This window comes from Cariama cristata, unplaced genomic scaffold, assembly GCF_000690535.1.
Source record: "Cariama cristata isolate BGI_N322 unplaced genomic scaffold, ASM69053v1 scaffold6780, whole genome shotgun sequence".
NCBI classification, from domain to species: Eukaryota; Metazoa; Chordata; class Aves; order Cariamiformes; family Cariamidae; genus Cariama; species Cariama cristata.
This window is the reverse complement of record NW_009596319.1, coordinates 46,206-58,837: the sequence shown is the minus strand read 5'-3', so window position 1 is coordinate 58,837 and position 12,632 is coordinate 46,206. Positions and strand designations below refer to the sequence as shown.

Sequence of the window (12,632 nt, the reverse complement as noted above, 5' to 3'; positions counted from 1 at the left end):
GTTCAGCTGTTTGCAACATGTGTAAAACACAGCTGTGGAAACAGAGGGCTTACGCACAGCAGGAGGGATTACAGGAAGACTGTCCTGTGGGATGCCAATGGTCTCAGAGGTAAATGCTGGCTCCCATGCGGTTGCTGCATCTCATTGTGGTGCAGAGCTTCTTCATGGCTGCAACTCCATCTGTGCTCCCCTACACCCCAGGGATCCCTGACAGGCATGGGATTGCGAGAAAAACTGTAGAAGAGGAAGCTCAGTGCTCATCTCCAGTAGGGTCATGAAGGCAAATGGCTCCTCCTCACCAGGCAGCTCTGAGGCCCCCCCAGCTGTCCGCCTTGGCAGGTTGGTGTTTCCCCTGCAGGAAGGGGTTGCTCTCCAGTCCTCGTCGAGATGGCAGGTCCACATCCCCTCCCCGCCCGTGTCAGGCCATGACGGCAGGCATGTCGCTGAGCTCTGGAAAAGGGAAGACACAGTGAGCTACTGAAATGTCTGCAGTTGTTTTGCCAGCCGTCGTAAGCAAACAAAACCCAGCTGAAAATGCATGCAGTCCAGGTTGGGTCATTTTGTCTGGGTGATAGCTCCAAGGGTGCAGAAACCTGGTGCACAGGAGGGTCCCCAGCCAAACCCACCCTGACTTGTAGACCCAAGAGTTCTCAGCACCTCTGGACTCTCTTTTCACAGCATCACAGAGTAAGACATACTGGAGGTCTCTGCCCCAACCTCTGCTTGAAGCAGGGCCAGTTAGCTCAGGCTGCTCAGGGCTTTGAACGTTTCTGAGAGTGGATATTCCCCACCTCTCTGGGCATCTGTTTCAGTATCTGACCACTCTCACAGGGAAGATCTCTTTTTTTTCTCTTTGTATCTAGTTAAAATTTCCAAAGTTGCAATTTGTGCTGTTGCCACTGCACATCCAAGAAACATCCAGCGCCATCTTCTCTACACCCTCCCATTAGATGGTTGCAGACAGTGATAAGATGCCCCTTGACCTTCTCTCCCACCACGCAAACCCAGATCTCAAATGCCCCAGCTTAGTGGCCCCACTGAGCTCGCTTCCATTTGTCACAGTCTGCTTGGTACCGGGGAGCCTGAACTGGACCCAGTGCCTAGACGTGGCCTCACCAGTGCTGAACAGAGGGGAGAAATCACTGCCACCTGCACCAGGAACTGAGACAACCCAGGATGCAGCCAGCCTTCACCACAGCATGGGCACCCATCACCAACCCATCCATCAGGACCCTGGTGCCCCTACGGAGACGGCTCTGAGCAGGCTGTGACTCTTGGCTGTCCTTGCCCTGCTTACCTGTCCTGAACTTGTTGTAGGTGCCACTCTCCAGCACCGAGCCACCGTCATGGGCACAGCAGGAGAAACTCCGCTCTCGCCACCTGCATGGGGCAAAGCACTTGGGTCAGGTCACCGCTTGCTGTGGTTCCCCTCGCAGCTCCCTGATGCCCTGGGCTACTTTTTTCTAGTTTGTCAGGGCAAGAATGGCCCTGGTATTTTGGGATTTGCTCAGGTCCTTACCAAGAAGGGACTCCAGTGCATGACTGATGTCTAAGCATCCACACTTCACGTGTGCAACAGTGTTTTGAAGGCAACTTTATGTGTCTAAGCCCTGTTTTCTAAGAAATATTTAAGAGCTCAAAAGCCCTGGAAGTGTTTGCTGCCACTGGTTTCTAAGCAGCCAGGGAAATTTAAAAATTGTAATTTTGGCATATTCATAAACTTGACAAACCAGACCATGCAGGGCACTTGGGCACTGCTGATGGTCCTTCACTCCCGACAGGACTGGGAATGCCCTTGCTGCAATGCCAGTCCAGAAGAGGTTGTAATTTGACTGGATCAGAAGCATTGGCAGAGCCCTGGGAAATGCACACACAACGTGAACATGACCCTGGAGGGAATGGGTATGGGAAGGTCTGATGGTGGTGATGCATTGCAGGGGTGATGGTGAACCCCCCTGCAACCCACAGCCTTGAAAGCAAGGTGAAAGTTGCTAAAGCAGGACCTGAAGAGAGCAGGGTGAGAGGGGAAGGAAGGGAAGGAGCCACTTTGCTTTGGGAAGGGAAAAGCCTGGATGCCCAGCAAACATGCCTGTACAGCTACTAGTTCATCAACTGGCCATACTGCTACTAATTAATTTCCCCACTATCCCCACCCTTTCCTATGCCAAAGCAAGTCACAGTTACAAGCAATCCAGATTGATCACCCAGGAGCTTCCCAAACATTCCCCTTGCTGTCACCTCCAGCACAGTTGGGCTGCCAGCAGCCCTGCAGAAAACACCCCTGGGCTGGCTGGGCTGGTCCTTCCACCCATCCACACCTGGCCAGCTGAAGGGCTGAGCCCAGCACCCCCTGTTTTCCTTGGGCACCCCTCGGATAAGAGCACAGGCAAATTCCTCATCCAGTCGTGGCAGAGCAGAGCATCCAGCAGCCCGACCCAGCCTTCGGGAGTGATCCTGTCCTGTGAATCCCAGATTTCCCAGTTTTTAAACAGAGGCTTTGACAGCATGGGAGGAAACAAAATGTGGTGTCTGACACACTCAGACATTTTCATCTGGGAGGATGGCTTTCCTCAGGGGCTCTGGCATGTGCAGAGAAACACAGGGTTCTCAAATATTAATACTAAGAGCTTTCCTCCTAAGTCCATCCAATGTAAAAGCATCTAAATAGTAATCATAGAAAAATCAGTTCCTTTCTCAGCCCGTCAGCTTTGATAACTGGTTTATGTTGTTACTGTAAATCCACCAGGTCTCCACTGAATCCTGGGCACAGATGATGCCTGAGCTGCCAAAATGGAAAGGGAAAATGAAAGCAAGCAGGAGAAGTAGAGAGGTTATGGGAGACTTTCAGGGTTTTCTTCTAGCTCCTGAAGGGAAAGGTGATGTTCTCAAGAGTAGTTTTAACCCTTCAGATCACCTGAAAGCACCCTTCCTTCCCTCCACCTGGCACAAAAGATCAGGTTAGGATGGCCATTAGCAACTTGGTAGTTACCAGTGCAGAGCAAAGATGAGTGAGATGAGGAGCACAGAGGTCAGATCTGTCAGGATCCACATGATGTTGTACTGCTGCGGAGTCTGGAAGAGAACAACAGAGGATGTGTCCACCACCAAAGACCCCAAGATACGCAAATAAGTTGCTCAAGCTCTTTCTTGCCCCTCGAGTATGGCCATTCATCTGCTGGTTTTGCATGTGCAATAACATCCCTCAGGTGTTTAAAGCATTTAGTGGTATTTCAATGTGCCCACTCACCAGTGGGTGTTGGTGCCAAATCATTATCCTTCATAAAAACAGGTCTGTTGTGTGGCCAAGAAGACCGTACCACATCACAGTGAATATAACAGGGACCTCTTTTTTGTACAGGCACGCCCTGTAGTTCTCTCTGCTTCCCTCCAATGTCAACATCGACTGGTGGCATCTCATTTTCTCTAGCAAAACTGTCCTTTAGTGAGCACCACAGAGTGTCTGGAATGGCTCCTGCTTTAAGTCTAAGAGCATCTGACGATTACTCCTTAGACTGGACCTCCACCCACCCTCAGAACGGACTGAAACACTGCAGTTGTCTGCATGGAAGCATCAGAAAATCTGCTTCAAGAGTGTGAAGCCAGCTATTCAAGGTAGTAACCTTTAGGTTGCAGGGACATTGGTGGGACCAACGCCCCAGGTGCTCCTTGACCCTACAGGTTGTCCAAGGCAGAATAGAGAATTATATGAAAAAAACAACTTATATGAAAAAAACCCCTTCCAGCAAGGAAGGTTTATTTCTATGGTTGTTTCCCTCAGGCTTGTGGAACAAGACCAAGTTTGATAAGGCCAGTGGGAAGTCCTGGGAAATGAGAAACTTCTGACACCAACAAGGTGCTTCAAAAGCTTAGAAATGCAAATCCTCATTCATCTGCTCGTGCCCTCAAAGGCCCTTCCTTTCTTCCCACACAAGTCCCAGTATGACTTCTTTTCCCTCATTTCAAGGCCTAAGTTGCAATTCCTAACAAGCACGGTGCTTCTACCCGAGCCAAGAGATGTGTGGTGATACCCAGAGTGGCTCAGAGGTTCCAGACAAACCAGGTTTCAACTCAGGTCCTTTTCATGCAAAGGGTCCTTTATCCACGCACGAATTGGCCCATGGTCGCCAAAGGTAACCATGAACATCCCAACCCTACTTTCTTACTCCTGGAATGGGGAGGATTTTCACTTACCATGAGGAAGAGTGGCTGGTTGAGATTCTTCAGCGTGTGGACGGCATTGGTGGTCACAGAGTGTGCCCCAGAGCACCATGCCAGGGAGAAAAGCCATGGCTCGTTGACCACGTAGAGGTTTGTGGTGATATTTGCCTCAGCGTATTTCCTTTAAAAAAACAAAAGGCAATAGCCTTTGTTAAGCAAGGAGGTCAGTACTTACTTTGGGCTGAATCAAGAAGACAGAGCAATTTTCCGTAGGAAAGGCTTGTTTTAGGACCTAGGTAAGGAATGGAAAGGAAAGCCAACCAGCCAATAATTAATCATTCACAGTTGGTCAATACAGAATAGCTGATCTGCTGGAAGCAAATGCAGTCAAAGCATCCAAAAGGTCAAAACTTTGCTTACCCTTCTGCCATAAGAATCCAGGTAATGATGTGTTTGTAATCTCCCAACAGTATGTTCAAAACCACCTCGAAGCTGGCTATTCATGTTTGTTATGTTTGCTGCATCAACTCATCATTTTTTAAGTTCTTACAAGCTATTGAAACTTAATAAGAAGTAAGATCACACTTTGTATAATGGTGAAAGAATGCATCATCAGTATCAGCAGTTGTAAGTCTACCTAGGATCTATCCAGGGTTTACCCAAATGTATCTACCCAGGATTTTACATCCTGTGACAATTATAATTGAGAAAACATGAACGTTACTTTCATCCAAAGGATTAAACCTTTTCTTTTCTTCTTCTTTTTTTAAAAAAAATTAGATTTCAATGTTTTTGTGCAGTGGAGAGAGCAAAAAATCCTATTTACAAAAGGACATCTGAACAGGTAACACTGGTTTTTCTTTTTTCATATGAGAGAACCATTTTGGAAACTACTGCAATGAATGTGGACCCTTCCGTTGGAGACATGCCATTTTCAGCGTGTCACAAGCAACAGAGTACTGGCAGTAACAGAGACAAGAAATGAAGTCTCCAAAACACCAGCTACAAGAGGGTGACGGTCTCTCACCACAGTGTTGTGCACTCACACTGATGTTTGTAGAAGAGTCACGGGAGGTTAAATAGTCGTTTTTTCTACATGATTCAGTGTTGGTGGGACTGAGAATGGCATGAATAGAAAGACAAGAAATCAGGAGACAGGTGCGTTATTCTACCCAGAAGATCCTCAGATTCTGGTCAAGTACATTTGGACTTGGGTATGGGGGGGTTGTAATTACATTTGTCACTTCTTGACCACACGCAGGGTCAACAGTAGGAGTGAACTACAGTCCTTCACTCCCAAAATACAACAGGGATGGACACTTGATCTAAAGGTGCTCTTCCCAAAATGCCATAGATCCTGGAGCTGGTCACTGGAGGGAGACATTGCCACATGCATGAGGCAAACATAGTCCAGACGCAGTCCATCAACTGTACCTGGGGATGAAATGGCAACCTACCGGATATCTTCGCTGGACATTTCAGTGTAGGCTAGATTGAGTTTGACAATATTGTCCATCAATAGGTCTTCAACTGGGGCCTTACTGCCCATTGTCTGCTGAAATCCAGGAGCGACAGATTGAACAAAGGACCTCATGTCGTTCTCCAGCCATAGGACCTGCAGGCAACAAGAGGACCCAGTGAATTCATAGCTGACGTACTAATATGCCCTGCCCTTCACACAAACCCAGTAAAGATAACCTCTTGAGGGGTTTAACCCAGCCTCTCAAATGACATGTTTCTTTCAACGGTCAAAGAACATTTGGATGCAGTGTTAAAACCTGCAAGTCACTTTCCTCAAGAAATAAGTATTCACTGTTCCTTGCTTATCAACTTGAAATCAGTGACTATGTTTCACACAGCCCAACAAAAGATGCAGTGTCTAAAATGAGTAAAAAGACAGCTTTGGTTTATGGGAAAGGCAACAGAAAATACTCTGTTCTCTCATTCTCCCAGCATGGGAGAAGAGATCTTCAGCAGACACAGATCAGCATAACTCCCTGGACATCGATGGGTACACAACCTGATCCACGTGAGTTTAGCATTCATCCATTGCCATTGAAGGAGGAAGGTGATGAAGGCTCCCAACTCCATGTACTTTAACTTAAGCCAGGAGTTTCTATGCAATACACAAAATAAGCGTGTGTGGCAGGGAGTAGGCTACCAATAATTACAATGATGAAAGGATGTCATTTGGGGGCTAAGGCATCAGCTGGTATACACACTGGCTTCTTTCCCTGTGCTGCTGTAGGGTCACACCATCTTGTACCTGCTGAGAAGCTACCAGTAGGAATATATTCCAAATGGTGCCTCTTAAAACAAATGAAATGCAAGGAGCTGGACTTTATGCAGGTGAAATCATGCAGGGTATGACCCCAAAGCCTCAGTTCAGAGAGCAAGAAAAAGGGCTGTGGAGGAATGAGGTGACCCTACCAGGTGGGGTCTAATCCCCGACTCGTTGAGGATGACTTCCAGGGTTCTGTTGATCCACGAGTTCCTGTAAGGATGGTTCTCTGGAGGGCGGTAGAGATCAAATATCACAAGTTTATTCTGACTGTCTGCGAGGCGCAAGAAATTACTTAGCTTGTAAATTGACTGATTCATTGCCTGGTTTTGATCTGCCCTTGACAATGAGTTCATGCATGAAAATGGTTTGTCCTAGAAATAAACAGATATAAAAAAGGAAATCAATCAGGCAGTCGCCTCTGGGAGTCAGTTGCATGCAAAAACCTCATCTTTCTAAAAGGAAAAATGTTTGACATCAGACCTCAGCAGGTGAGGAAATTTTATTTAGTTTAGCTCTTCTACCGGAGAAACAGGGGAAATTAACCCAGGCTGCAACGACACTGCTTCTGGGACCTAAATTGCATAGTTCACAGCTAGGTCAGCTGTGTTTCTCTGCCCCACCATGTTTGCTGTGACTATTATACACAGCGCCTTGCACAAGTAGCTCTGGTCTTCTTCCCCCAGCCCATGTGTTCTGCCACTGCCATGACAAGGGGCTACAAGAACACCCACCAGCCAGTTGTTACAGGTCTCCTAAGTCAAAAGGCCAACAGGACAAAGCAAGGAGACCCAAACTGAAGGATTTCTACTGATTTCTTTGAGTTTTGGCTCAACCAGTAGTTCCTCTCCTAACATACATGCTACTAAGTAGTAGCCAGCTGTTGTCTCTTTTACATCCAGTTGATGATAGCCCTTTGCGGCGCTTACCTTAAGGAACCACATTCCAGCATTCAACTCCTGCAGGGTATCCCAGGAGAATAATGCGGCATTTTGAGCAGTGTCATTGGGGTAGACCTCCTTGATGTTAGTTGTCCTCCTCAAGGTGCTGTCATGCATGAGGAAAGGAATCCCATCATAGCTGTTGGAGAGCAAGAGTTCAGGTCACCTGGGGTGCGGGTTCATTCATGGCATGAGCAGACTCATGCCAGGTCAAAAGAATATGTGGGCCATCATGAATGCAGTAGTATGGCCGCCCATATTGCAGAGGGTGGGATAGGGAGTAAGGCTAAGGCTCAAGACACCAGCTTGTTTCCAGCTTAAATTCTGCTGGGTGACCTTGGAGAAGTCATGCCTGGCCATGCCTTATGCCCCTTTCCTCAGGGGCAAAGTGGAGACTGTGGCATTTATGCCTGCCAGCCCCCCAAAAAAATGGATAGTAACTTATGGTTGAAATCTCTTTTTGCTGACACCAAAGTGTTTCTATGAGTTTCAGAGGACTGAAGTCTAAATGGACAGTAATGGAAAGGCAACATTTTCTCCTATAGAAAGGTCTACATTAGAAGAACATCTAAGCATTAGTATTTTTCTCATTCAGTGCCTGAAAATTGCTCATCCTGCACAGCATGTTAGCAATTTGTGGCAACGGCTCACCCAAACAAAGGCAGTTAAAGATCTAATAATTAGGACAATGCTGTCACAAGTCTGAACAGAATTTTCTGTTGGTTTGTAGACCTGATACAACCCTCACTGTGGCTGGGAAGTCAGAGTAGGGTAGGGGCTTGTCTTTATACTTTGCAAAGCATTTAAAATAGACTGTAGAAATAATGATTGTTAAATCAATAGCGACAGCTTATTGACTTGCCTGAGAACAACCATGCCCTACAGCCGCTGTCATCACGCTCCAACTGAGGGACTCTGTCCCAGCCATCAGTAAAACCGAACTGCTTGGAGTTCATGTCCCCAAAGGCAACTCTTAGAAGAAGCATATATTCTGTGAGGTGCAATGTTTTCCCCTTACCTAATGGTGACATCTGTTTCAAGACCATCCCCACCATGTTCAATTGTCTTCTGAAATGACATCTCAGTGTTTTCTGGTGCCAGCTAAAAAAAAAAAACCAACAAAACTGCATGAGCAGATCATTTTCAAACACACTCTGGAGGATTCTAGAAGTACTTTTTGTCTCTTTGTAACACCTCTGTTTTTTATTAAGGGAACATCATTATCTTGTTAAAGCCTCCTGTTTGTTTTCTTCAGCTGTACCCACCAAACCCATCTTGTCCCATGGGAACAGTGTTATCCTTGTTAGCAAACCCATGCAGTGACGCTTTTGGCGTGCAGATCCAAACAGAAATGTCTCCCCTTCCACCCCCCACAGATTTCATGAAAAAAAAAAAAACCCGAAGATGATGATGAAGGTAGCAAGACACAGGATGAAGAAATTATGTAAAATAACTTCTCCAGACCTACCATTGGTGCTCCACGGTGTCCAACGAGGGCTGGCTTTGGTCCAAGTGTTCCCATCTCTCTGATGCAAGGAGAGTACATCCCCAGAGGTATCAAGAAAAGAAAGAGAAGGATAGCCAGGTATGGACCAACAATTATCACCTGAACAACTGAAAGAATTTGAAGGAGGAAGGCTAGAGTTAATCCATGCAGTAACATACGGGTTTGCCTTGCGGCGTGACTTTTAATACAGCCCTCCAGCGAAGGAGCTGTTGGGCTTTGTCCCATCCCTTTTTCCATCCCTTCTTCCCCTAACTTTCACCTTCTTTCCAAACAATGCAACCCAGGAAAACAAATTGGTCAAAGCAAGGACACGGGCTAAGTCAGGACTGCAGGTTTTGTGCTTTAGTTATATCTCACTACACCTTAAAGCAAGACCAGGCCTTACTTTCTTTTTCTTTAGAGGTGGAGCAATGAAATATCCCTCGTCTGTAGAAAAACAATCCTCAACAGAAGGATGCTAATTTTTTTTTCTTACTCAGATAAGAACAAGCAACATTCTGAAGTTTCATTCACAGTGAAGAAGAGGAGGAACCTTTCTCCTTCAACTATGTTACATCCCCTTAAGGTGAATACTCTGATTCATTCAGATTGCTGTCAGAGACCTTCTGTGTGCGACCTACAGAATCCTACAGACTCTGACTGCATGGGTATTGCATCTCAGAAACTTGCCAACTCATTACCTACAGTCTTCCTGGAGCCTGTTGACACATTGCCCAAGAGCCCCAGTGAGCCCTCACCTCAGGGAACAAAACAGTTCCTCCGAGAAATGAGCACCTATACACCAACATCTCTTTCTTGAATGGGTACCACCATCCCTCTACACGTTGTGTCGGTGGCTCTGAAGAAACTTGGGCTTACACCAAGCCAATGTATTGAGTTGAGAGTCCATTAGGCACGGTGGACTGTAATGTCCAGGGTCCCAGCATACTCCCCTCCAACCTCCCCAGCTGTAGTTCAATAAGAAAAATCCTGGGCAGGGAAAAAAAAATGTTTTCACCAGCCCTTTCTGTCTGTGATTTTTGTTACAAATCAACATCTGCAGATGGGTGCCATGTAGATAACTTTGGCTATGTGGAGAGATTAGGTCACAGAAAAACAGCCAGTCCCAGAGCAAGGCTCTTCTGCAGCTGCTTGTGGCATCTGGCCTTGTCCTTACGCTACTTGGTTGCACTTCTCAAAGGTGGACAGGAACTTCCCATAAGATAGCACTAGGAACTGATCAAAAAGCTCTTTCCCCTATCTCAGCTGGCTTTCTCTGAGATGCACTAGCCTGAAGTGGATTGACTGGACTGGAGATCCCTTCTGAGACAGTGAAGTCGAGTACAGCAAGCAAAGGTCAGCCAAGAGAGCTGCCGCTGCCTGCTTTCTCCCGCAGAGGGCTGAACAGATTTCCATGCATGACTCAGAACATGAGGACTTCTGCTGATCTCCTCTGTCCCAAGGCAGGTCACTGCCTTGGTATAGGCCAAAACTGTGCAAGGGAGCATGCAAACCAGTAAGGCACCTGGACAGCCACAGGACAGTGCACAGCCCAAGCCCCAGCCCCGCTAATTCCCCTGGGATTCATAGAAGTTGAAAGTCTCCTCCAGCTGGAGTACAGGTGTGGGAGGAAAAGCTCCTGCACGCCTGTTTTCCCACACTGATGTACATCTTTTGTCATATAGGGAGCAGGAAGCAGAGCTACCGTACCTTTCTTATCTGCTCTGATGGCATGAAGAGCCACAGGCCAGGACAGGAGGACCATGATGGTTATTGCCCCTATGTGGAGATAGGGAGCTGTGATCTGGCAAGGAGAGAAAAGGATTTTAGTCAAAGGATGAAGTGTGGAGACAGATGGAAACAAACCCCAACACGGCTCCAGCCTTCCACCTGGATGGGCTCCTGCTGTAGATACCAGCGGTTCAACCTCTCTCCCACACCTGTATTGCATCCACCAAACACCTCCGGAGTTGGAGAAGACATAAGACATAATATGCCCACAGCCAGGCCAGATACCTGGGTTGAGGAGTTCTCCTCACTCCACTACACAGCTCTCCTTTCTCCTAAGCCAGCTGAAGGGGACATGGCTGTCCTCATCCATGAGGACGCGACTGCCACTACTGCTATGCCATAATCTGTGAGCATCTTCCAGGGAGCAGCCAGTTTAAGCCAATCTAACCCAATCCAATCCCATCCAGGTAACAGTCATCTCCATACCATACTGCAGCTAAATCATTAAACAGATATCAACGAACCTGAGTAATAAAATGTGGTATTTACACCTGTATGGAACTAACTATTGTGCTGTAAGAGAAGCAGATGTATTAGATAATACCTATTGCTGGACAGATATAGTGATTGGACTTGATTTCTTTCATCCTAAAGATTAAACAAGAAGATCAGAAGCTAAGAGTCACTTCTGTGCTTATGACAAATGCATGCGCAGAGCTGGAAACCAAGCAGAAATGGTTTGTCACTTGTACAGGCGCTGACTGGGTGTGGGTATGACACACTTTTCATAAAACTAGGCAAATCTGTCAAAGAAACCAGTCCATCATTTACTCACGCTCATCAGAGCCCCGTGGTTTTTGTTCCAGCTAGAACTGAGAGTTATTAAGATGCGTCCTAGGGAAAAAAAGCTATCCAGATGCAAGCCTTTCCTATTGCTTAGTCCATGCCTGATTCCCTAAGCTGGAAGGGTTGGAGAAAGCAGCAGTCACTGAGAGACGTTATTGCATGTGAGATACCGTCTGCCCTGGACACCTGATACCAACTTCTTTCGATCAGAAGCAGGATTCAGTTGCATAAACAGAGGTGCCACCCGGGATGTCCAGGGTATCTGAGATAGCTCTGCAGGGCTGATGGACATGACACAGGATCTACAAGAGATTCAAGTCCTTTGGGAGCAGCAGCTAGAGGTCATATGAAGCATCTCAAAGGGCATGAACACCCGAAACAAACAGCACCTATGGGGAACTCAAAGGCTCTTGTGTCTCCTTCTTCTCATGCACCTCCCCTGGAGTCTGCAAGGGGAAGAAGAAACTGATGGTTTCTCATTATCTTTGCCAGTGCATAGCTCAACGGTTTCCAAACTCCGTAGACCAGGAATGTGCAATTAACCACACCCTACAAACACCACATCTGTGATTCCTCTTCCAGTCCATATGCTTTGCTCTCCCAACATACACACGCAGTAAGCCACATGGAGGAGAGGAGATCAGTCCAAACAACATCAGTGAGGCAGCTGTGTAGTCAAAGGCTACATATCTCTTCGAGACATGGTTTAGTTTAGTGAATTTAGTGGGCATGGTGCCATCAGGTATATGGTTAGATTTGATGATCTTTGAGGTCTCTTCCAACCATTATGATTCTATGATTCTATATTTCTTCCTTCCCAATACATGTGGGGACTGGGATGCTCAGATAGTAAACAGCACTGGGCAGGTCTTGCCTCCATCTTCGGATCTGGTGAGAGTTGAGAAGGCCAGTAGACCATGCACTCTGATCACTTGCATCCAACATGTTGTCCCACCTGACATCAGCGTTCCCCACCTGCTCCCCAAAGACTCTGTGCTGTCCTGCCCTCAGGAGATGAAGCTCTTCTGAGTCACAGAAGACTGAAATTATCCTAATGCTAAAGCTGCTGAACTGGCAGGATCTGATTAGGGAGAAAGTTCTTGCTCCAGCAACCCTGCCAGCCAAAGGAGTCTGATTTACCTGCCCTGGGCACCCGCATATTAATGGTACATCTATAACATTTTTGCCA

The 12,632-nt window shown here is 46.9% G+C and overlaps 1 protein-coding gene across 1 annotated transcript in view; it reads right to left on the bottom strand.

Moving 5' to 3' along the window:
- Positions 1 to 418: 418 nt before the first annotated feature.
- LOC104165735 (glycerophosphodiester phosphodiesterase domain-containing protein 5-like) overlaps positions 419 to 12,632 on the bottom strand; it is a 37,548-nt gene continuing 25,334 nt past the window's right edge. The window contains exons 7-16 of the mRNA XM_009705453.1: positions 10,577 to 10,670; positions 8,849 to 8,994; positions 8,399 to 8,481; positions 7,369 to 7,519; positions 6,589 to 6,813; positions 5,616 to 5,773; positions 4,192 to 4,339; positions 2,990 to 3,072; positions 1,298 to 1,380; positions 419 to 450 (exon numbers count right to left, since the gene is read on the bottom strand). Of these exons, the coding sequence (XP_009703755.1) occupies positions 419 to 450; positions 1,298 to 1,380; positions 2,990 to 3,072; positions 4,192 to 4,339; positions 5,616 to 5,773; positions 6,589 to 6,813; positions 7,369 to 7,519; positions 8,399 to 8,481; positions 8,849 to 8,994; positions 10,577 to 10,670 (1,203 nt within the window). The remainder of the gene's footprint in view (positions 451 to 1,297; positions 1,381 to 2,989; positions 3,073 to 4,191; positions 4,340 to 5,615; positions 5,774 to 6,588; positions 6,814 to 7,368; positions 7,520 to 8,398; positions 8,482 to 8,848; positions 8,995 to 10,576; positions 10,671 to 12,632) is intronic.